The sequence below is a fragment of the Epinephelus lanceolatus genome, chromosome 18 (genome assembly GCF_041903045.1).
Source record: "Epinephelus lanceolatus isolate andai-2023 chromosome 18, ASM4190304v1, whole genome shotgun sequence".
NCBI classification, from domain to species: domain Eukaryota; kingdom Metazoa; phylum Chordata; class Actinopteri; order Perciformes; family Serranidae; genus Epinephelus; species Epinephelus lanceolatus.
Genome location: NC_135751.1, coordinates 43565515 through 43590784, shown reverse-complemented (window position 1 = coordinate 43590784; position 25270 = coordinate 43565515). Strand labels below are relative to the sequence as shown.

The window sequence follows — 25270 nt, the reverse complement described above, 5'->3', positions numbered from 1 at the left end:
CTTCTCTTATTGATTCATTACAGATATTTTACATCCATCTATGTTTATCTCCCCCATGTCCCTTTAGGGACTCCGTAGTTCACTGCCAACGTCTCCAAAGATTCATCAGCAAATTAAATAAAAAAACAATAAATTTTTCAAAACTTTGATGTTTAAAAGTTAAAAGTTTAAAAAAGTCTCCGATGTGATTTTTATGCAATGTCACTGTTTTAAGTTCAGATTTGGTTGTGTGTGTGTGTGTGTGTGTGTGTGTGTGTTTGCTTTTCTGACAAAAGCGTTTGTTACATGTGATGTGTTCAAGGGCCGTCAGAAATTCATAAATTCCTGTGTTTACAGTTTCTGGCTGAGAGATGAAGTCATTTTGGTGACTTAAAGAAAACCCTCAATGTTTTCTTTAAAAATCTGTAGTAGAATATAAAAAACAAATACAAACACTTAAATCTGTATGCTCCTCCTCTAAAACAGTTCCAGTGCTTAACAAATTATTTGACATGCCTCCACCCTTTAGCTCCACCTCTCCCTCTCCTCACAAGTAACGAACAGTCCTTCAACAGTCCGGTTTTCGTTTAATAAAATCATCTGTGACGTCACCAGAAGGCGACTAAACACGATGTCACCAGCAGTAGGCGCATCAGCTACTTCGTCTTTTTCCGTTGACAGACAGTCGTCCATCTCCGCCTCGGCATTCTTCGGCTGTGTTCGTCTGGTAACGGTCGGTGTGTTCAAATGTTCGGCCGCAGCTCCTCCTGGAGACTCCTGTAAAGAAAGAGCCGAGAGAAAAGAGCAGGCAGACGGAGTGTGGAAGCGGAATGACGGTGCTGCAGGAACCTGTCCAGGTAAAATCACACTTTTACGTCGTTGTCACGAGCGGAGAGCCGAGTATTTGTCAAGCCCGTGCTGCCTGCTCCGTCCCGGCCTCAGCGGCTGCTCGGGTCCGCGGTGTGAGAGCTGTCTCCCCGCCACAGGCCCCGCAGAGCGCTGCTAGCAGCACGGAAGGTTTTCACGGTGTTTAAAATGTCGATGATTACAGTGAGGTTTGGTCTGCCAGGGGGCCGTGTGGTCCCAGACTTTAACATCAGGTTAGTTCGTTTGCTAACGTAAGCTGGGTCTCAGTTCAAGCAGATTAGGTCACACCAGACCCTTTTTAAAAATATGCCAGTTTAATATTTCCGTTAGCGTCAGTTACAAAGTAAACCGAGTACAATCATTTCTGTTACTGTTTGTGGTTTGTTTGGCGCCGCTCGTCGCTTCGGCTGAGACGTAAAACACAACTTGTGTTTTAGTGAGATTATAAAAGATGAAAGTTGTATGGTGGTGTCCTCGGCTCTGACTGAGGGCGGCAGCAACAGCAGCGCAGACACTTGGTAAAGTTTATAACGAACCAAACACAGTATGTCTTCTGAATCTATCACATGACCTTACTGACGAGTTAAAGGTCTGCTAGAGCGCTGTGTGTGTTTTCTCTGACAAACAGGGACACAATAATCACTGAGATTTCAAATGGAGTTTTGTATTATTAGCTTCGCTAATGCTAGAATGCTAACAGTGGAGTAGTGTTAGCCGGCTAACACCGAGGCTAACGTTTAGCTGAGCGGCTTCAGTGAGCAGAGTCTCCTCTAAAGTTCAGAAGTGAACATAAACGGCTTTAATGTTAATGTGTTCCGGTTGTAACGAGTCTGACTTCAGATCAGCCGCAGCAGACAGGCTAAACTTAACCAACAACTGGTTAGCCTCTTGATGCTAACGCTAACTCACAGCAGCTAGCTGCCGGTTAACATCAACTACGTTAGCAATCAGCTGGTTTGCTGCCATGTCAGCCACAGTCAGTCCAATAAAGCCAGTAACAACAGACCAGATCAACTAGCAACATGAGCCCAGATCAACCTGTAAAACAGACCACATAAACCAGTAACAACAGACCACATAAACCAGTAACAACAGACCACATAAACCAGTAACATAAGCCCAGATAAACCAGTAACAACAGACCACATAAACCAGTAACATCAGCCCAGATAAACCAGTAACAACAGACCAGATAAACCAGTAACAGACCAGATAAACCAGTAACAACAGCTCAGATAAACCAGTAACATCAGCCCAGATAAACCAGTAACAACAGACCAGATAAACCAGTAACATCATCCCAGATAAACCAGTAACAACAGCCCAGATAAACCAGTAACAGACCAGATAAACCAGTAACATCAGCCCAGATAAACCAGTAACAACAGACCAGATAAACCCGTAACAACAGCTCAGATACACCAGTAACATCAGGCCAGATAAACCAGTAGGAACAGCCCAGATAAACCAGTAACAACAGCTCAGATAAACCAGTAACATCAGGCCAGATAAACCAGTAAGAACAGCCCAGATAAACCAGTAACAACAGCTCAGATACACCAGTAACATCAGGCCAGATAAACCAGTAAGAACAGCCCAGATAAACCAATGACAACAGCTCAGATAAACCAGTAACAACTGACCAGATAAACCAGTAACAACAGCTCAGATAAACCAGTAACATCAGACCCGATAAACCAGTAACAACTGACCACATAAACCAATAACAACAGACCAGATCAACCAGTAACAACAGCTCAGATAAACCAATGACAACAGCTCAGATAAACCAGTAACAACTGACCAGATAAACCAGTAATAACAGCTCAGATAAACCAGTAACAACAGCTCAGATAAACCAGTAACATCAGACCCGATAAACCAGTGACAACAGGCCAGATAAACCAGTAACATCAGCCCAGATAAAACAGTAACAACAGACCAGATAAACCAGTAACAACAGACCAGATCAACCAGTTACACCAGCCCAAATAAACCAGTAACATCAGCCCAGATAAACCAGTAGCAACAGCTCAGATGAACCAGTAACAACAGGCCAGATAAACCAGTAACATCAGCCCAGGTAAATCAGTAACGACAGACCACATAAACCAGTGACAACAGATCAGATAAACCAGTAACAACAGCTCAGATAAACCAGTAACAACAGCTCAGATAAACCAGTAACATCAGACCCGATAAACCAGTGACAACAGCTCAGATACACCAGTAACATCAGGCCAGATAAACCAGTAAGAACAGCCCAGATAAACCAATGACAACAGCTCAGATAAACCAGTAACAACTGACCAGATAAACCAGTAACAACAGCTCAGATAAACCAGTAACATCAGACCCGATAAACCAGTAACAACTGACCACATAAACCAATAACAACAGACCAGATCAACCAGTAACAACAGCTCAGATAAACCAATGACAACAGCTCAGATAAACCAGTAACAACTGACCAGATAAACCAGTAACAACAGCTCAGATAAACCAGTAACAACAGCTCAGATAAACCAGTAACAACAGCTCAGATAAACCAGTAACATCAGACCCGATAAACCAGTGACAACAGGCCAGATAAACCAGTAACATCAGCCCAGATAAAACAGTAACAACAGACCAGATAAACCAGTAACAACAGACCAGATCAACCAGTTACACCAGCCCAAATAAACCAGTAACATCAGCCCAGATAAACCAGTAGCAACAGCTCAGATGAACCAGTAACAACAGGCCAGATAAACCAGTAACATCAGCCCAGGTAAATCAGTAACATCAGACCCGATAAACCAGTGACAACAGGCCAGATAAACCAGTAACATCAGCCCAGATAAAACAGTAACAACAGACCAGATAAACCAGTAACAACAGACCAGATCAACCAGTTACACCAGCCCAAATAAACCAGTAACATCAGCCCAGATAAACCAGTAGCAACAGCTCAGATGAACCAGTAACAACAGGCCAGATAAACCAGTAACATCAGCCCAGGTAAATCAGTAACGACAGACCACATAAACCAGTGACAACAGATCAGATAAACCAGTAACAACAGCTCAGATAAACCAGTAACAACAGCTCAGATAAACCAGTAACATCAGACCCGATAAACCAGTGACAACAGCTCAGATACACCAGTAACATCAGGCCAGATAAACCAGTAAGAACAGCCCAGATAAACCAATGACAACAGCTCAGATAAACCAGTAACAACTGACCAGATAAACCAGTAACAACAGCTCAGATAAACCAGTAACATCAGACCCGATAAACCAGTAACAACTGACCACATAAACCAATAACAACAGACCAGATCAACCAGTAACAACAGCTCAGATAAACCAATGACAACAGCTCAGATAAACCAGTAACAACTGACCAGATAAACCAGTAACAACAGCTCAGATAAACCAGTAACAACAGCTCAGATAAACCAGTAACAACAGCTCAGATAAACCAGTAACATCAGACCCGATAAACCAGTGACAACAGGCCAGATAAACCAGTAACATCAGCCCAGATAAAACAGTAACAACAGACCAGATAAACCAGTAACAACAGACCAGATCAACCAGTTACACCAGCCCAAATAAACCAGTAACATCAGCCCAGATAAACCAGTAGCAACAGCTCAGATGAACCAGTAACAACAGGCCAGATAAACCAGTAACATCAGCCCAGGTAAATCAGTAACGACAGACCACATAAACCAGTGACAACAGATCAGATAAACCAGTAACAACAGCTCAGATAAACCAGTAACAACAGCTCAGATAAACCAGTAACATCAGACCCGATAAACCAGTGACAACAGACCAGATAAACCAGTAACAACAGGCCAGATAAACCAGTAACATCAGCCCAGATAAAACAGTAACAACAGACCAGATAAACCAGTAACAACAGACCAGATCAACCAGTTACACCAGCCCAAATAAACCAGTAACAAAAGACCAGATAAACCAGTAACAACAGCTCAGATAAAGCAGTGACAACAGACCAGATAAACCAGTAGCAACAGACCAGATAAACCAGTAGCAACAGCTCAGATAAACCAGTAGCAACAGCTCAGATAAACCAGTAACAACAGCTCAGACAAACCAGTAGCAACAGCTCAGATAAACCAGTAGCAACAGCTCAGATAAACCAGTAACAACAGCTCAGATAAACCAGTAACAACAGGCCAGATAAACCAGTAACATCAGCCCAGGTAAATCAGTAACGACAGACCAGATCAACCAGTTACACCAGCCCAAATAAACCAGTAACAAAAGACCAGACAAACCAGTAACAACAGCTCAGATAAAGCAGTGACAACAGACCAGATAAACCAGTAGCAACAGCTCAAATAAACCAGTAGCAACAGCTCAGATAAACCAGTAACAACAGCTCAGACAAACCAGTAAAAACAGCTCAGTTAAACCAGTAGCAACAGCTCAGACAAACCAGTAAAAACAGCTCAGACAAACCAGTAAAAACAGCTCAGATAAACCAGTAGCAACAGCTCAGACAAACCAGTAGCAACAGCTCAGATGAACCAGTAACAACAGGCCAGATAAACCAGTAACGTCAGCCCAGGTAAATCAGTAACGACAGACCACATAAACCAGTGACAACAGATCAGATAAACCAGTAACAACAGCTCAGATAAACCAGTAGCAACAGCTCAGATAAACCAGTAGCAACAGCTCAGATAAACCAGTAACATCAGACCCGATAAACCAGTGACAACAGACCAGATAAACCAGTAACAACAGGCCAGATAAACCAGTAACATCAGCCCAGATAAAACAGTAACAACAGACCAGATAAACCAGTAACAACAGACCAGATCAACCAGTTACACCAGCCCAAATAAACCAGTAACAAAAGACCAGATAAACCAGTAACAACAGCTCAGATAAAGCAGTGACAACAGACCAGATAAACCAGTAGCAACAGCTCAGATAAACCAGTGACAACAGACCAGATAAACCAGTAACAACAGCTCAGACAAACCAGTAAAAACAGCTCAGATAAACCAGTAGCAACAGCTCAGATAAACCAGTAACAACAGCTCAGACAAACCAGTAAAAACAGCTCAGATAAACCAGTAGCAACAGCTCAGATAAACCAGTAACAACAGCTCAGATAAAGCAGTGACAACAGACCAGATAAACCAGTAGCAACAGCTCAAATAAACCAGTAGCAACAGCTCAGATAAACCAGTAACAACAGCTCAGACAAACCAGTAAAAACAGCTCAGTTAAACCAGTAGCAACAGCTCAGACAAACCAGTAAAAACAGCTCAGACAAACCAGTAGCAACAGCTCAGATAAACCAGTAACAACAGCTCAGACAAACCAGTAAAAACAGCTCAGTTAAACCAGTAGCAACAGCTCAGACAAACCAGTAGCAACAGCTCAGATGAACCAGTAACAACAGGCCAGATAAACCAGTAACATCAGCCCAGGTAAATCAGTAACGACAGACCACATAAACCAGTGACAACAGACCAGATAAACCAGTAACAACAGCTCAGACAAACCAGTAGCAACAGCTCAGATAAACCAGTAGCAACAGCTCAGATAAACCAGCAGCAACAGCTCAGATAAACCAGTAGCAACAGCTCAGATAAACCAGCAACAACAGGTCAGATAAACCAGTAACAACAGCACCATCTAGTGGACAGAAGACGTCATTGATTCTATAATAATAGTTCAGTAATAAAGTGTGTCAGTAAATTATTGATCTGTATAATCACAGATCAATACTTGATGTCTGACTGTTGATCTGATATTGGGACGCTCTGCCGAATTGAGTCAGTCACTGTCAGGTGACATCACCTGTCTGTCCACATTGTGTCTTCAGTCTGTTCGTCCGTCTCATCATGTAAACAAACAGTGGACATGAGACAGGAGACGTTCCCTCTGGACAGGGCTCTGATCTGTCCTCAGGACTCTGATCTGTCCTCAGGGCTCTGATCTGTCCTCAGGGCTCTGATCTGTCCTCAGGACTCTTGACCACAGACTGCAGCTCGTTATCATTATTCAGACACCTTCAGCTCCCTGATGATCTAGCTGCGGTCAGCTGACGCCTGTCTCAGGTTGAGGAGGCGGGGTTTATAGAATCAGTCAGATGTGAGAGTGAAGGACAGGGTTAAACAGAAACATAGCGTCTGACAGAAGACCAGCTCTAAAGGTAAACCACAGCGCTTGTATTAGGCTTGTGCTGGTTTGATTTAAAGCCAAATATCTAACTGAACTGATATATCGAATTATATACCTAATTTTTAGGCATGCACTGAAATGAAAATTTGTGGCCGATGCCGAATAAAATTAAACGCTTGGCCGAATACCGAATACTAGGGTTGGGAATGATTAACGATTCGACTGGATATCCTGTTTGACAAGCGAGAGATACGGCTGCGTCGGTAGCAGCCTCCTCAATCGATACAAATCAGCCATGAATCCTTAGATGAATCGATTGTAGAGTCATGGATCGGGTATTGCGAGACTAGCAATCGGTTGACTGGCTTTAACAGTTTGCATCTCTAAAACAACACGAGAGTCGGCGGCATGCTCCGTAGCAGGCATTACTGACAAGGATAATGGATGTAAACATCAGCGCCAGCTTGACCAGTGGAGCTGAGGAACAGAAGCTAATGCTGGTTGGATAAACCAGAGAGCAGCCAAGCCTCAGCAGAAACTAAGGGCGAATCCTGCCGGTTGTGGGTTGAACAGGGGGTCACAGACACAGACAGAAATATGCATTCCTGTCAAATACGGCGGCCATAGTGCTCCGCCACTCAAGATAACGGCTTACCGGCGACCGAGAAGCCCGGCTCCAGGTCCAAGAAGTCTTCGTCGGTATCATGACTGCCCAAAAATACCTGAACAGCCAAGCTGTGGCAGCACCAGCACACAGATATGTGACGTGTCAGAGGAGAAACGAGCCGTTCACATTTCCACAAACCTCACCGACTGTTCTTTACTTGTCAGGGGAGGAGGGTGGCTGGTTGATTTTTATTTTATTTATTTATTTTATTTTGATCCCCCCTATGTAAATCATTTATAGATGCTGTTTTTGAAGTATGAATAAGTCAATAAGTAATTTATTCCATTGAAATATCATTGATGTATTATAGAAAAGTGATTTATCTTTTTATAAATGACAAACACAGAGTGTAGCAAACACAGAGAAATAGTCTGACATGCTTTCAGTAATAAGCTGCTAGTCATCACAGTCCATGATATCAACTAATAACAGGAGATGTCAGATTCTGCCCCTACATTGCATGTTATTGTTTTATTCTGCTTTATGTTTATATTGTACAGCGTTATGATAAACTTTATTCCAGACTCAAGTCCATATAAGATACATACAAAAACACAGACAATGTGTGATTTTGTTGTTGTTTGTCTTTTTATTTTATTTTTGCCAGTGCCATACAGCAACAATGCTTGGGGATGTGGTCTTTTACAAATTTGAAAATACTGTAAGAATGTCACTTTTATAGAATTGGCTTCTTTATTTTATAATATATGATTAATGTCTACATCAACAAATGTTAACCATAGAATCGTATTGAATCATAACGAATCGTAACGTTCCTACACTGTATCGAATCGTTCTGTATTAAAAATATATCGTTTTTGAATCGTATCGTAACCCATGTATCTAGATACGTATCGAATCGCCTATCACAGAGAGATTCCCAACCCTACCGAATACCGTTGTTTAGTTTTTCATTAGTTTTTGCAGATGCACCCCCTCCAGATTAGTGTTGTCATGGTACCAACATTGGGACCCACGGTACGGTACCAGTGAAAATATCACGGTTCTGAGTAGTATTAGGATACCACAACGAAAATGAGGCAGATATGCCTTTTGTCATTTATAAAAAGATAAATCACTTTTCTGTAATACATCACTGATATTTCAATGGAATAAGTTACTTATTGACTTATTCATACTTCAAAAACAGCATCAATAAGTGATTAACATAGGGGGGATCAAAATAAAATAAAAATCAACCAGCCACCCTCCTCTCCTGACAAGTAAAGAACAGTCCCTTCATAAGTAAAGAACAGTCCCTAAAGTGCGGTGAGGTTTGTGGACCGTTACCTGACACAAAGAGATAAATGAAGGAGGACACCAAGAAGTTAGGGCAAAGACGGTGGATAAACCAGTAATGATAGTAGTAATAGTACAGTATAGTATATACTGTATAGTACAGTAGTAATCCAGTATCTTTGGTTAGGGCAACAAACTGAATGACTGCTGACTCCCTCGTACTTTTCCCCGCCCCCAATGAAAGTTGATCCCTCGCAGCAGCAGCAGACAGCTGAGCGGAGCTGCGGAGTCCCTCTGAAGCTTCTGAGACAAACTAAACAAAACACTTGTAGGCTCCTCCAAATCATTTATAAACATACATAAACCTTATTAAGTTGTCATAATGCATGTTACAATGCAAGATAAGTTGAATATAGTCCCTTGACACCCTGCTGATGTGAAAAGTCTTTACCCTGTGCCATCAGGTACCTACATGTGGCCCCTCCCTTTTAACCTGTGCCGTCAGGTACCTACATGTGGCCCCTCCCCTTTAACCTGTGCTGTCAGGTACCTACATGTGGCCCCTCCCTTTTAACCTGTGCCGTCAGGTACCTACATGTGGCCCCTCCCCTTTAACCTGTGCCATCAGATACCTACATGTGGCCCCTCCCCTTTAACCTGTGCCGCCAGGTACCGACATGTGGGTCAAACGCAAGGACATTAAACTGTCTCTCTCTGTCCCTGTCTGTCCCTGTCTTTGTCCCCTCAGGCTGCAGTGTGGCAGGCTCTGAACCACTACGCCTTCCTGGACGCTGTTTTCCTGGCAGAGAGATTATACGCTGAAGGTAACACCTGTGTGACTCTCTGAACACCTGTCTGTCTGTCCATCTGTCTGTCTGTCCGTCTGAACAGCTGTTTGTCTCTGTCCACCGGTCTGTCTCTCAGTGAGGTCAGAGGAGGCCCTCTACCTGTTGGCTACATGTTACTACCGCTCGGGGAAACCCTATAAAGCTTACCGGCTGCTGAAGGCTCACAGCTGCTCCACGCCGCAGGTTCGATTCCTGTTGGCAAAGTGCTGCGTCGAACTCAGCAAGTAAGAGCACACACACCCACACACACAGACACAGACACACAGATACAGACAGACACACACACACACACACACACAGAATTAATGCAGGTGCTATTAGTGTATGAAGACACCTGATTGGTCTTAGTGTCACCTTTGTGCTGTGAGTCACTCACCTTACCAAGGTAGGGGACAGATGTAGTTATATAAAGGTAGGAGACAGGTGTAGTTAAAGGTAGGAGACAGGTGTAGTTATATAGCGGTAGGAGACATGTTCAGATATATAAAGGTAGGAGACAGGTTTAGATATAGGCAGGGGACAGGTGTAGTTGTATAGAGGTAGGGGACAGATGTAGTTATATATAGTAGTTATATAAACTTCTACTTACTCTACCTGTCTCTGTCTCTCCACCTGTCTGTCTCTGTCCACCCGTGTCTCTCTGTCTCCAACTGTGTCTCTCTGTGTCCACCTGTGTCTCTCTGTTTCCACCTGTCTCTACCTGTTTCTGTCTCCATTTGTCTCTGTCTTCACTTGTCTGTCTGTCGCCGTCTCCACCTGTCTGTCTGTCTCTGTGTCTCTCAGGCTGGCTGAAGGAGAGCAGGTTCTGATTGGTGGAGTGCTGAACAAACAGAAGAGTCAGGATGACATCATCACAGAGTTTGGAGACTCCGCCTCCTTCACACTGTCTTTACTGGGACACATCTACTGGTAATAATCAGTCTGATACTGGTGTCAAACACAGACTGACCAGTTCAACCAGTTCATTGTGATGGACACACTGATTATTGACCTGTCTCTCTGTTTCCCTGTCTGTCTGTCCCTCTGTCTGTCTGTGTCCTTGTCTGTCTGTCTGTTGGAGCAGTAAGACAGATCGTGTTGCTAAGGGTGCAGAGTGTTTCCAGAGAAGTTTAACTCTCAACCCGTTCCTGTGGTCGCCTTTTCAGAACCTCTGTCACCTAGGTAACACACACACACACACACACACACACACACACACACCTGACCAGGTGACACTTACAAACGTCATCACATGATGATGTCACTGACATGTATTCATCGTGGTCTGTGTTCCAGGTGAGAAACCAGATCCAGATCAGGTCTTTAGGTTGTCCTCTCTACAGAACTCCTCTATAGCCCCGCCCCCTCCATCAATTAGCCCCGCCCAGAATCCCTCCAACCGTCTAGACACCGCCCTTATGGAGACGCCCCAGGACACACTGGTACGTAATACAAACGCACCTCTCGTCCTCTCTGAACACGTCATCATGTAATGGTGGTTTGGTAATCAGATTACTTCACGGTTGTATTCCTCTAAACAGTTTACAGATGGGCTAACAAAAGGGATATGGTTACCATGGTTTCAGTGAAGTCATCTAATGGGTTATTGAGATTACTTTAGTCTGATCTAAAATCAGGGATCAGATTATATCGGCATCAGTCTGAATGCTTCGTCAAACCAGATAATAATAATCTGTAACTCTGTCTGAGCCCAGAGCCTACAGATATTCAATATTCAAACTGATCAGCTTTACTGATCTGTGTAAATAAACACTCAGTCTGTGATACAGACAGGAGCCCTTCTTCCTGTCACTGTGCGACATCATCACCTCAGTCAGTGTTTGAGTTTACCGAGGTGGATGTAGTCTGATAATCAGATTGAAATATGTTTCTCCTCTACAGGAGTTGAATCGTCTGAATCTAGAATCTTCTAATGGAAAACTGACGTCTGATTTGTCGGTTTCTTACATCGACTCCTCCCTCATCTCCCCGGAGACCGGCTCCCTGTTGGGTAACACAGTTTCCATGGCGTCAGCAGGCACCTTATTGGCTAAACAGAACAAGCCCAAAAGTGGGCGGAGTTTACTTGGTGGACCTGCAGCACTCAGCCCGCTGACACCCAGGTGAGTTATTTAACTATACCTGTACAGGTTAAGCTCACATGACACTTGTGTCTTACAAACATTCTTTAATAGAGTGATGAACATTCACCTTTAATAGAGTGATGAGGGAATGCGTCCGAGAACCTGGAGACATGTTAGCATGTTAGCACTTCGTGTTCCTGCGTCCTAAAGTGATATTCACCTGTGGAGGTTAACGTCTTGAACACAACATGAAAACATCAAACGTTTGTCACAGAGCTGATTCAGTTTAGTGTGTTAGCTTACTTGTGTGTAAGTCCACCTCTGTGTTAGTTTACCTGTGTGTAAGTCCACCTGTGTGTTAGTCCACCTGTGTGTGAGGTTACCTGTGTGTTAGCTTACCTGTGTGTTAGTCCACCTGTGTGTGAGGTTACCTGTGTGTTAGCTTACCTGTGTGTTAGTCTACTTGTGTGTTAGTTTACCTGTGTTAGCTTACCTGTGTGTTAGTCTATTTGTGTGTTAGCTGACCTGTACAAGTGTCTTAAAGACATGGTCCACAGTTTCTTCAGTCTGAAGTGTTTTTATGGAAACCTTCACATCACCATCATACCTGACATTTCCTGTTTGTTTGTGTTTGTGTAGTTTTGGTATCCTGCCCCTGGAGCCCAGCCCTGGAGACCCCACATATCTACAGAACTATTCAGCTACTATGGAAACACAGTCTACAGCTCCCAGCAAGAAGGTACACATTCATACTACACAGTCAGGATACACACTCACACAGGAAGAACTCCATGTGTCTGAGTTTCAAATTGAGAGCTCCACCGGACTTTTATTCTGAAGACTCATTGTACTGTATATCCTGTAGGGAAGCCACATCCCCTGCTGACCTGCTGACTCTCCTCACCTGTCTCACCTGTCTGTCTTTCAGTCTGTCTCCAGGATCAGTCAGTCAAAGTCTGTCTTCAGTCAGAGTGGTAACAGCAGAGATGTCCTCCCCATCCCCTTCAACCAATCACAGACCTCTGCTCCTCACACCAGGTGACTGTACCTGTCTGAAGGCTGTGTAACAGCAGCGGGGACGAACAGTTGGACTGTGGCATGTTTTTTTTTTTTGTCCTGGTGATCAGCACAGCTGGATGGTGTTGCGTGTGTTTTAGCTTGTTGAATGTGTGTTAGCGTGTTGGATGTGTGTTAGCCTGTTGGATGTGTGTTAGCGTGTTGGGTGTGTGTTAGGATGTTGGATATGTGTTAGCATGTTGGGTGTGTGTTAGCGTGTTGGGTGTTTGTAAGCGTGTTGGATGTGTGTTAGGATGTTGGATGTGTGTTAGGATGTTGGGTGTGTGTTAGGATGTTGGATGTGTGTTAGGATGTTGGATGTGTGTTAGGATGTTGGGTGTGTGTTAGCGTGTTGGGTGTTTGTAAGCGTGTTGGATGTGTGTTAGTGTGTTGGATGTGTGTTAGGATGTTGGATGTGTGTTAGTGTGTTGGATGTGTGTTATGTCGGATGAGTGTTAGCGTGTTGGGTGTGTGTTAGCGTGTTGGGTGTTTGTAAGCGTGTTGGATGTGTGTTAGTGTGTTGGGTGTTTGTAAGCGTGTTGGATGTGTGTTAGCGTGTTCTGTGTTTGTTAGCATATTGGGTGTGTGTTGGATGCTAGCTTATTTGGAACCTGCTGCAGGTCTTCCAGCTCTGCCTCTTGTTTGAGATCATCACAGTGTGATTGACTCACAGCCAATCAGCTTATAGTGCTAACATTAGCTTGTAGTGCTAACTTAGCACATGCTATTAACGGTGTAGTTCACTGGTGGAACTTGTGCTCATGAACTTTGGTTCCATCTGAGATTCAGCCTTGTAACAACTGACAGAACCTACAAACTGTCTGTCCATCTGTCTGTCTGATGACCTGTCTGTCTGTCTGTCCCTTAGTGGGTCCCCTCAGGTCCTAAGTCCCAGTATGTCTGGTCCTCCCAACGTTCAGCCCAGAAGAAGTTCCAGACTGTTTACTAGTGCCAGCTCTACTGCCAAGGTACCAAACTACAGGACTACAGCACTGTACTGACACACGGATACGGTCCTACAGCTGCCTAACCTATGTCTCTGTTCTCTGTGTCTGTCCTCTGTCCTCTGTCTCTGTCTGTTTCTCTGTCCGCTGTCCTCTGTGTCTGTCTCTGTCCCCTGTCTTTGTCTCTGTTTCTCTATCTCTGTTTCTGTGTCTCTGTTCTCTGTCCTCTGTTTCTGTCTCTGTGTCTCTGCAGGAGAACAGTAAGAAGTTAAAGATGAAGTTTCCTACAAAGATCCCAAACAGGAAAACAAAATGTAAATCAGCAAAGACGTCAAACAGCAGCAACCTGAACGAGAGTCTGGACATCCTCAGACTGGATCCCAGTCTGAGTCTACCAGACACCAAGATCCCCCAGTACCAGAGAGCTGCTGCAGGTGAGTCCTGTAGTGTGACAGGTGTGCTGGATCATAATAATTGTTGTTACCATGGGCAACCTGTCCTCACTCTGTGATTCTCAGCTGTAATCAGAACAGGAAGTTGTTTACATATATGGAACCATGGACATTCTCTGTGTGCACAGACAGCGTGATGGCGTTGCTAAGGGAACTGGGGCGTGGTTACCAGGCGTTGTGCTCATACAACTGTAGAGAAGCCATCAACATCCTGACCTCCCTCCCTCCTCAGCACTACAACACCGGCTGGGTACTCACACACATCGGCAGGGCTTACTTTGAACTGGCCGAGTACACACAGGTAACTCACGCCTGACACAGGTTACACTCGCCTGACACAGGTTACACTCGCCTGACACAGGTTACACTCGCCTGACCAGGTTATACTCACCTGACACAGGTTACACTCACCTGACACAGGTAACACTCATCTGACCAGGTTATACTCACCTGACACAGGTTACACTCACCTGACACAGGTAACTCACACCTGACACAGGTAACTCACACTTGACACAGGTAACACTCACCTGACACAGGTTACACTCACCTTCCTGTGCCAGTGGGAGTCAGTGAGCGACCTGATTGGTCTGCTGTGGGTTTCTGCGTTCAGGTGAGTCATGATGTCATGGTGATGTGTTTGTAGGCGGAGCGTCTGTTCAGCGAGGTTCGCAGGATCGAGTCGTACCGAGTCGAGGGGATGGAGATTTATTCAACCACACTGTGGCACCTGCAGAAAGACGTCGCCCTGTCCGCCCTGTCCAAAGACCTGACCGACATGGACAAGAACTGTCCTGAGGTGAGGACGACACCTGTCCACATATTGTCCACATACTGTCCAGAAATTATCCACATACTGTCCACACACTGTCTTCATACTGTCCACATGTTGTCCTCCCACTATCCACACACTGCCCACACGCTGTCCTCACACTGTCCACATGCTGTCCTCCCACTGCCCACACGCTGTCCACACACTGTTCTCACACTGTCCACATGCTGTCCTCCCACTGTCCACAAACTGTTCACACACTGTTCTCACACTGTCTGCACACTGTCCTCACACTGTTCACACACTGTCCTCACACTGTTCACACACTGTCCTCATACTGTCCACACACTGTCCACACACTGTTCATACTCTGTCCTCCCACTGTCCACACACAGACTGTCTGCACACTGTCCTCACACTGTTCACACACTGTCCTCACACTGTCTGCACACTGTCCTCATACTGTTCACACACTGTCCTCATACTGTTCACACTCTGTCCTCACACTGTCCACAAACTGTTCACACACTGTTCTCACACTGTCTGCACACTGTCCTCACACTGTCTGCACACTGTTCACACACTGTCCTCACACTGTTCACACACTGTCCTCACACTGTTCACACACTGTCCTCATACTGTTCACACACTGTCCACACACTGTTCACACTCTGTCCTCCCACTGTCCACACACACTGTCTGCACACTGTCCTCACACTGTTCACACACTGTCCTCACACTGTCTGCACACTGTCCTCATACTGTTCACACACTGTCCACACACTGTTCACACTCTGTCCTCCCACTGTCCACACACACACTGTCCACACACTGTCCACACACTGTCCACACGCTGTCCACACGCTGTCCGCACACTGTCCACACACTGTTCTCACTCTGTCCTCACGCTGTCCACACACTGTCCACACGCTGTTCTCACGCTGTCCTCATACTGTCCACACACTGTCCACATGCTGTCCTCACACTGTTCTCACGCTGTCCACACACTGTTCTCACGCTGTCCACACACTGTCCTCACACTGTCCACACACTGGTCACACACTGTCCTCATACTGTCCGCACACTGTCCACATGCTGTCCACACGCTGTCCACACGCTGTCCTCATACTGTCCACACGCTGTCCACGCGCTGTCCATGCGCTGTCCACACGCTGTCCTCATGCTTCCACACACTGTTCTCACACTGTCCCAGGGTGTCCGCGGGGTCTTAAAATGTATTAAAAGTTGATAAATCAAATGCAGGAAAATTAAGGCCATTAAAAAGTATTAAAAAGTCTTAATCACGATTTTATTAAGTATTAAATTTTCTTGGCATTCAAGCTTTGACAAAAAGTATCCATGAATGTATAATTTATTTTCCTCCTCGCGACTATTACAAACAATGATGTGTAGGAAGCACACTTGGACTGCCATCGGGTGTGTGTGTGGGGGGGGGGGGGAAGTCCAACAAAGTTAATAACTTAAAATTTATGGCAAAAAGGTAGTTTCTTGCAACTCTAGAATTAAGATAAAAATATTCACAAACGAAAAAACACTTCTGGTTGCTGATAAGTAGTGTTTAACGTTTGATTTAACACTAAAAATTAAAACCCTCGGCGCACTGCAGCACAAGCAGACAGATGCGCAATTCAGAGCAGCATGTGTCACTGACACCAGACTCAGAGCACAGCGGATCGGTGGAAATGTCACCATCAGCATTTTATCATTTTACATCAATAAAATCTATTTTATCATTATTTTGAGTCACATCGTTGAAAGAATTTAGTCGTCTGTGTTCAAGCAGGATAATAGGTCTCCATTCATTGCACGTCAGGCTTTCTATTTCCTTGTCTGAGATGTTTTCTTTTTTAATTACATGACGGCTTTTCTCCCTTAACTCACCAGTAAAGAATACCTTTGTCCAGTTCAAATAAGCCGTGGCAATAATAATATCCCTGTTTTCTGATTTACTGTGAAACTTTTTTAGGCAATTCGTGCAACAATCAGACCAGATGACTTCTTTACTCAGCCTAATGGGGCCGGCCTTTATTTGTCAACCAACAAAAAACAATCAGTTTACATATGGCTAAAGGGGAAAAAAACAACCGTAAACGGACGGCATGATTAGTGTTGCTTTCAAGGTCCCCCCCAAAAAAAAACGGGAGAAAAAAAGGCTGAATATTCTTTCTTTCTTTTTTTTTCACAATCGAATCCTGTGCCATCAAACGAAGCTTCAAAGTTTTTGGGTCAGCCCTAAATCCCACATGCAGGGGGCTAGCCATAAGGTTGTTGTTTTCAGCAAGTTGGCCTTGAATAGCTGATGTTGAGCTGTAGAGCTGTGTTAACTTGTTATGACCTAAAGTGTATTTTAATAAACCTGCCTTTGGTTTAATTTATTCTTTCAAGCTTTATTCCTTCTCATCTTATCTGAGTTCTGTTGTATGTTTGTGCTCCACAGATTTAATTGCAAACTACAACTGTTTAGTAAGTTAAAGATGTGTTGCTACTAACAACAGCTTGAAGTAGCGATGAGGTCTTAAGGTTTGTTTTTGGAAGGTCTTAAAAAAAAAAGTTTTTTTAAAAAAAGGTATTGAAATTAACCTCAGGATTCCTGCATATACCCTGTGTCCACACACTGTTCTCACACTTCCCACATACTGTCCTCACACTGTCCGCATACTGCCTGTCTGCCTGTCTGTCTGTGTCTTTGATGACCTGTTTGTCTGTCTGTCTGCTGACCTGTCTGTCTGTCTGCAGGCCTGGTGTGTAGCAGGAAACTGTTTCAGTCTTCAGAGGGAGCACGACATCGCCATCAAGTTCTTCCAGAGAGCCATCCAGGTGAGCCTCCTGTCTCACTCTCTGTCCTCCTGTCTGTCTCTGTCCCCCTGTCTGTCTCTGTGACTTGTCTGTCTCTGTCCTCCTGTCTGTCTCTGTGACCCGTCTGTCTCTGTCCTCTTGTCTGTCTCTGTCCTCCTGTCTGTCTCTGTCCTCCTGTCTGTTTCTGTGACCCGGCTGTCTCTGTCCTTCTGTCTGTCTCTGTCCTCCTGTCTGTTTCTGTGACCCGGCTGTCTCTGTCCTTCTGTCTGTCTCTGTCCTCCTGTCTGTTTCTGTGACCCGGCTGTCTCTGTCCTTCTGTCTGTCTCTGTCCTCCTGTCTGTTTCTGCCCTTCTGTCTGTCTCTGTGACCCATCTGTCTCTGCCCTCCTGTCTGTCTCTGTGACCCATCTGTCTCTGTCCTCCTGTCTGTTTCTGTGACCCGTCTGTCTCTGTGACCCGTCTGTCTCTGTGACCCATCTGTCTCTGCCCTCCTGTCTGTCTCTGTGACCCATCTGTCTCTGTCCTCCTGTCTGTTTCTGTCCTCCTGTCTGTCTCTGTGACCCATCTGTCTCTGCCCTCCCGTCTGTCTCTGTGACTCATCTGTCTCTGTCCTCCTGTCTGTTTCTGTCCTCCTGTCTGTCTCTGTGACCCGTCTGTCTCTGTCCTCTTGTCTGTCTCTGTCCTCCTGTCTGTCTCTGTCCTCCTGTCTGTTTCTGTGACCCGTCTGACTCTGTGACCCGTCTGTCTCTGTCCTCCTGTCTGTTTCTGTGACCTGTTTGTCTCTGTGACCCATCTGTTACTGTCCTCCTGTCTGTCTCTCTGACCTGTCTCTGTCCTCCTTTCTGTCTCACTGTCCTCCTGTCTGTCTCCATGACCCATCTGTCTCTCTGACCCGTCTGTCTCTGTCCTCCTTTCTGTCTCCTACTGTCCTGTATTTCTCCATGACCTCTGTCCCCCTTTCTGTCTCTCTGTCCTCCTGTCTTTCTCCATGACCCATCTGTCTCTGTCCTCCTGTCTGTCTCTCAGGTGGACCCGAGCTTTGCCTATGCGTACACTCTGTTGGGTCATGAGTTTGTCCTGACCGAGGAGTTGGATCGAGCACTCGCCTGCTTTCGCAATGCCATCAGAGTCAACAACAGACACTACAACGCATGGTATGGTAACCACGGTAACAAGTGTAGTTAACAGTATATACAGTGTCTCGGACGATAAATTACATGAACCTGACGTCCTGATTGGTGTGAAACTGTCTGTGTGTGTTCAGGTATGGTCTGGGCATGATCTACTACAAACAGGAGAAGTTCAACTTGGCAGAAATCCACTTTAAGAAAGCTCTGAGCATCAACCCTCAGAGCTCTGTGCTGCTCTGTCACATCGGAGTGGTACGTTAGCACCTAGCATCCTCCATCCAGTACAGCTGCTCTGTTACCACCTAGCATCCACCATCCACAACAGCTGCTCCATTAGCACCTAGCATCCTCCATCCAATACAGCTGCTCTGTTAGCACGTAGCATCCTCTGTCCACAACAGCTGCTCTGTTAGCACGTAGCATCCTCCATCAACAACAGCTGCTCTGTTAGCACGTAGCATCCTCTGTCCACAACAGCTGCTCTGTTAGCACGTAGCATCCTCCATCAACAACAGCTGCTCTGTTAGCACGTAGCATCCTCTGTCCACAACAGCTGCTGTGTTAGCACGTGGCATCGTTATGCTAGTGATCTGTACTTGATTGATCAGTGATGGAACAGTGACTGATTGATGATTGATTGAACAGTGATGGATAATTGATGTGTGTGCAGGTGCAGCATGCGTTAAAGAAGTCTGATGCGGCTTTAGAGACTCTGAACAGAGCGATTGGGATTGACCCCAAAAACCCGCTCTGCAAGTTCCACCGAGCCTCCATACTGTTCGCCAACGACAAGTACAAGGTAATCAATACTCATCAATACAGCTAGACTGTTTCTGACCTGTCTCTGTCTCTCTGACCTGTCTGTCTGTTCTGTCTGTCTCTCTGCAGGCAGCTCTTCAGGAGTTGGAGGAGTTGAAACAGATCGTTCCCAAAGAGTCTCTGGTTTATTTCCTCATAGGAAAGGTAAGAGACATCAGCTGACCTCTGACCTGACAGTTTACCACCTCTTTGGTTTTTAGTCACGTCTCATCTCAGGCTACTGAACTCAAACATGTTTGACATCATCAGTTTATTAGTAAACATGTTTGACATCATCAGTTTTAGTAAACATTTATGACATCATCAGTTAATTAGTAAACATTGAAACATTTAACAGTGTAAATCTTTTCTGACCTCACTTGTTGGTTAGTGAGGCTCTAAATATTTACTGGTTACATCAGTGAAAGTCTTCTTTTTAATGTATTAGTTCTTTAGTCAGGTCCAAAATCTTCGCTAGTTGCACCAATGAGAGTTTTCTTGTCTTACCTAGTTACCTGTTGACGCTCAAACAGTCAGGCAACGGTTGATACATGACAACACCCTCCATGACAGCTCCAAGCTCAGTCCAGACCAGATATGCCAACTACTGGAGCTCTGCCTGAGCACTACCTATTTCAAATACAATGGCAATTTTTACAGACAGAAACATGGCTGTGCCACGGGCTCACCAGTATCTCCCATTGTGGCTAACCTGTACATGGAGGATGTAGAATACAGAGCATTAAACTCCTTTGAGGGAACAGCACCGAGCCGAGGTACAAGCTTTCACTGAACACATCAATTCAGTGGACAGAAACATCAAGTTCACAAGAGAAGATGTTAAGGAGAATAGTTTGCCCTTCTTGGATTGTGACATGCACATTACAGAGGACAGAGGCCTCCACATTGGGGTATACAGGAAACCCACTCACACAGACCAATACTTACTGTTTGATTCTCACCACCCACTGGAACACAAACTAGGTGTTATCAGGACCCTACAACACAGAGCTGATAACGTACCTACCAGCACTCAGGCCCAAGGCAAAGAGCATGAACATCTGAGGGAGGCTCTAAAAACTTGTGGTTGCCCAGTTGGACCTTTGTGAAATCAGCAGCCTGTTCCAGAAAGAACAAGGTGGGTGATGAAGAAAAGAACAAGCGCAATAACATTGTCCTCCCCTATGTGTCTGGGGTATCTGAAAAACTCAGAGGATATTCAGCAAACACCACATCCCTGTGTATTTCAAACCCAGTAACACACTCAGACAAAGACTGGTACACCCAAAAGACCGTACACCACACACTCAGAAGAGCAACCTAGTGTATGCTGTCCAATGCAGTGAGGAATGCCCAGACTTGTACATTGGTGAAACAAAACAACCACTAAACAAACGCATGGCCCAACATAGAAGGGCTAACTCGTCAGGGCAAGACTCAGCTGTCTATCTACACCTCAAGGAGGAAGCACACTCCTTCGAAGACAGCAATGTGCACATTTTGGACAGGGAAGACCGATGGTTTGAAAGAGGTGTAAAAGAAGCCATCTATGTGAAATTGGAAAAGCCATCTCTCAATAGAGGAGGAGGTCTGTGACACCACCTATCCCCCACCTGTAATGCTGTCCTTTCATCCTTGCCCAAGAGGCTTAACAACTTAACCTCTAAAAACAACGGTCGTTCACAAATGGCCTCATGTGACTCTAACGACTCCAGTGACAACCGTTGCAGCAGGAGTTTCAACAACTGTCGTTGACACACCATTGGAGCACTAACGAACCAATGACATCATTGGCCTTGTGAAGACCTCCCCAGAGGTTAAATACCTGGGTGCTTCCACACCAGTTTGTCAGACTAGTTCTAGCCTAGTCAGACAAGCATGAACTGATGAAGCCTCTTGGATAAGAGGTGAAACGTCTTCTAAGACAAAACCAAGTCCAGTTGCGTTCGATTCAGTTGCCTTGAGATAACTATGACCTGGATGAATGAGAATATCCACAGGCATTCATCTCACATTTTAACTAGTTCATCTAACATTTTAACTAGAACATATTACATGTTAACTAGTTCATCTCATATGTTAACTAGTTCATCTCACATGTTAACTAGAACATACTACATGTTGACGAGTTCATCTCACATGTTAACTAGTTCATCTAACATTTTAACTAAAACATATTATATGTTAACTATCTCATCTAACATATTAACTAGAACATATTACATGTTAACTAGTTCATCTCACATGTTAACTAGAACATAATACATGTAAACTAGTTAATCTACCATGTTAACTGGCTCATCTCACGTTAACTAGTTCATCTAACATGTTAACTACAACATATTACATGTTAACTAGTTCATCTTACATGTTAACTAGAACATAATACATGTAAGCTAGTTAATCTAACATGTTAACAACAACATATTACATGTTAACTAGTTCATCTAACATGTTAACTACAACATATTACATGTTAACTAGTTCATCTCACATGTTAACTAGAACATACTGCATGTTAGCTAGTTCATCTACCATGTTAACTAGCTCATCTAACATGTTAACTACAACATATTACATGTTAACTAGTTCATCTAACAGGTTAACTAGAACATCTCACATGTTAACTAGTTCATCTAACAGGTTAACTAGAACATCTCACATGTTAACTAGAACATATTACATGTTAACTAGTTCATCTCACATGATAACTACAACATATTACATGTTAACTAGTTCATCTAACATGTTAACTAGAACATATTACATTTTAACTAGTTCATCTAACATGTTAACTAGAACATCTCACATGTTAACTAGTTGGGGTAAAAATCCTGACGGGTTAACTAGTGATGCTCTCTAACTACTGATGGTCAGCAGCTGTCTCAGTGCCGATGGTTACAGTAACCATGTCTGTCTGTCTGTCAGGTGTATAAGAAGCTGGGTCAGACTCACCTGGCTCTGATGAACTTCAGCTGGGCGATGGATCTGGATCCTAAAGGAGCCAATAACCAGATCAAAGAAGCCATCGACAAGAGATACCTGCCAGAGGACGAAGGTGAGACAGGTACACATCAGCCTCTGGTGAGGTGAGACAGGTACACACCAGCCTCTGATGTGGAGAGACAGGTACACATCAATCTCTGATGAGGGGAGACAGGTATTAATTTAACTAACGCTTACCCACTTGTCTCTGTCTCTGTCCCTGACCTGTCACTCTGTCTCTGTCCCTGACCTGTCTCTCTGTCTCTGGCCTGTCTCTGTCTCTGACCTGTCTCTGACCTTTCTCTCTGTCTCTGTCTCTGTCCTGTCTCGGACCTGTCTCTGACCTGTCTCTCTGTCTCTGACCTGTCTCTGTCTCGGACCTGTCTCTGTCTCGGACCTGTCTCTCTGTCTCTGACCTGTCTCTGACTCTGTCCTGTCTCTGTCTCTGGCCTGTCTCTCTGTCTCTGTCTCTGACCTGTCTCTGTCTCTGACCTGTCTCTGTCTCTGACCTGTCTCTCTGTCTCTGACCTGTCTCTGTCTCTGTCTCTGTCCTGTCTCCGATCTGTCTCTGACTTGTCTCTGTCTCTGGCCTGTTTCTCTGTCTCTGTTTCTGTCTCTGTCCTGACTCTGTCCTGTCTCTGATCAGTCTCTGTCTCTGGCCTGTCTCTGTCTCTGACCTGTCTCTCTGTCTCTGACCTGTCTCTGTCTCTGTCTCTGACCTGTCTCTCTGTCTCTGGCCTGTGTCTCTGTCTCTGACCTTTCTCTCTGTCTCTGTCTCTGTCTCTGACCTGTCTCTGTCCTGTCTCCGATCTGTCTCTGACTTGTCTCTGTCTCTGGCCTGTTTCTCTGTCTCTGTTTCTGTCTCTGTCCTGACTCTGTCCTGTCTCTGATCAGTCTCTGTCTCTGGCCTGTCTCTCTGTCTCTGGCCTGTTTCTCTGTCTCTGTTTCTGTCTCTGTCCTGACTCTGATCTGTCTCTGATCTGTGTCTCTGTCTCTGGCCTGTCTCTGTCTCTGACCTTTCTCTCTGTCTCTGTCTCCGTTTCTGTCTCTATCCTTTTTCTGATCTGTCTCTGACCTGTCTCTCTGGTCTGTCTCTGACCTGTCTCTGTCTCTGACCTGTCTCTGTCTCTCTTTCCTGTCTCTGTCTCTGTCTCTGACCTGTCTCTGTCTCTGACCTGTCTCTGTCTCTCTTTCCTGTCTCTGTCTCTGACTTGTCTCTGTCTCAGACCTGTCTCTCTGTCTCGGACCTGTCTCTCCGTCGCTGTCTCTGTCTCTGACCTGTCTCTCTGTCTCTGTCTCAGACCTGTCTCTCCGTCGCTGTCTCTGTCTCTGTCTCTGTCTCTGGCCTGTCTCTCTGTCTCTGTCTCTGATATGTCTCTCTGTCTCTGTCTTGGACCTGTCTCTCTGACCTGTCTCTAACCCGTCTCTCTGTCTCCGACCTGTCTCTGTCTCTGACCTGTCTCTGTCTCTGTCTCTGACTCTGACATGTCTCCGACCTGTCTCTCTAACTCTGACCTGTCTCTGACTCTGACCTGTCTCCGACCTGTCTCTCTCTGACTCTGACCTGTCTCTGTCTCTGACTCTGACATGTCTCCGACCTGTCTCTCTGTCTCTGACCTGTCTCTGTCTCCGACCTGTCTCTCTGACTCTGACCTGTCTCTCTGTCTCTGACTCTGACTCTGACCTGTCTCTCTGTCTCTGACTTTGACTCTGACTCTGACCTGTCTCTGTCTCTGACTCTGACATGTCTCCGACATGTCTCTCTCTGACTCTGACCTGTCTCTGTCTCTGACTCTGACCTGTCTCTGACCTATCTCTCTGTTTCTGTTTCTGACGCTGTCTCTGTCTCGGACCTGTCTCTCTGTCTCTGACCTGTCTCTCTGTCTCCATCTGTCTAGCTGCGGAGGTGGATGACAGTCAGGACAGCAGCATCATGACTGACGCAGATGACACGCAGCTCCACACGGCTGAGAGTGATGACGTCCTTTAACCCCGCCCTTGTAACATCCCCTGCTCAAGCCAAGCCCCGCCCCTGCCATTGGCTGGAGGAGTACTGTTGCTAGGCAACATTCTGACAGACAAGTCTTCAGTTAAGCTCCTCCTCAGTTGTCCTCCTTGTTCTCTGATTGGCTGAAACAGACTGCTGCTGCCCTGAAGCCCCCCCCCCCCCCCCCCCCAGAATGTCATCGAGCGCGTCCTCTGACATCACAGCTGTTTTTTATGTTCTTTTTATCATCGTTACAGAATAAATCAATAAAACTGTGTAAACCCCGCCCACCACTGTCTGTTTACTTCCTGCTACCAACAGCCAATCAGAACAGCCCTGCTCTGATGGAACAGGTGCGTGAGTGTGTCTGACAACACCTGTCACAGGTGAGAGGTCAGCTGTGACTCGTTAGGGAGCAAATTTACAACATGCCATCCAGGCGAGACACAGCCGACAGGTAACGTGATGGCATCATGTCTCCAACACGCCGTCCAGGCGAGACACAG

The 25270-nt window shown here is 45.2% G+C and overlaps 1 protein-coding gene across 2 annotated transcripts; it reads left to right on the top strand.

Annotated features, from left to right (window-relative positions):
• Positions 1-680: 680 nt before the first annotated feature.
• Positions 681-25050, top strand: cdc27 (cell division cycle 27). 2 transcript variants are annotated; one of them, XM_033645524.2, is made up of 20 exons: positions 681-836; positions 9662-9737; positions 9838-9985; positions 10545-10670; positions 10825-10922; positions 11037-11182; positions 11643-11863; positions 12464-12563; positions 12753-12862; positions 13749-13848; positions 14078-14258; positions 14405-14577; positions 14923-15075; positions 17806-17886; positions 18891-19018; positions 19129-19246; positions 19665-19793; positions 19883-19957; positions 22721-22850; positions 24676-25050. In XM_033645524.2, the coding sequence occupies exons 1-20, from the start codon at positions 810-812 to the stop codon at positions 24765-24767; spliced, it is 2412 nt and encodes an 803-aa protein (XP_033501415.1). In that variant the 5' UTR covers positions 681-809; the 3' UTR covers positions 24768-25050. The 2 variants fall into 2 exon arrangements, with proteins under 2 accessions (XP_033501415.1, XP_033501414.1); XM_033645523.2 differs by having other exon boundaries at positions 22721-22859; positions 24676-24905.
• Positions 25051-25270: the final 220 nt, after the last annotated feature.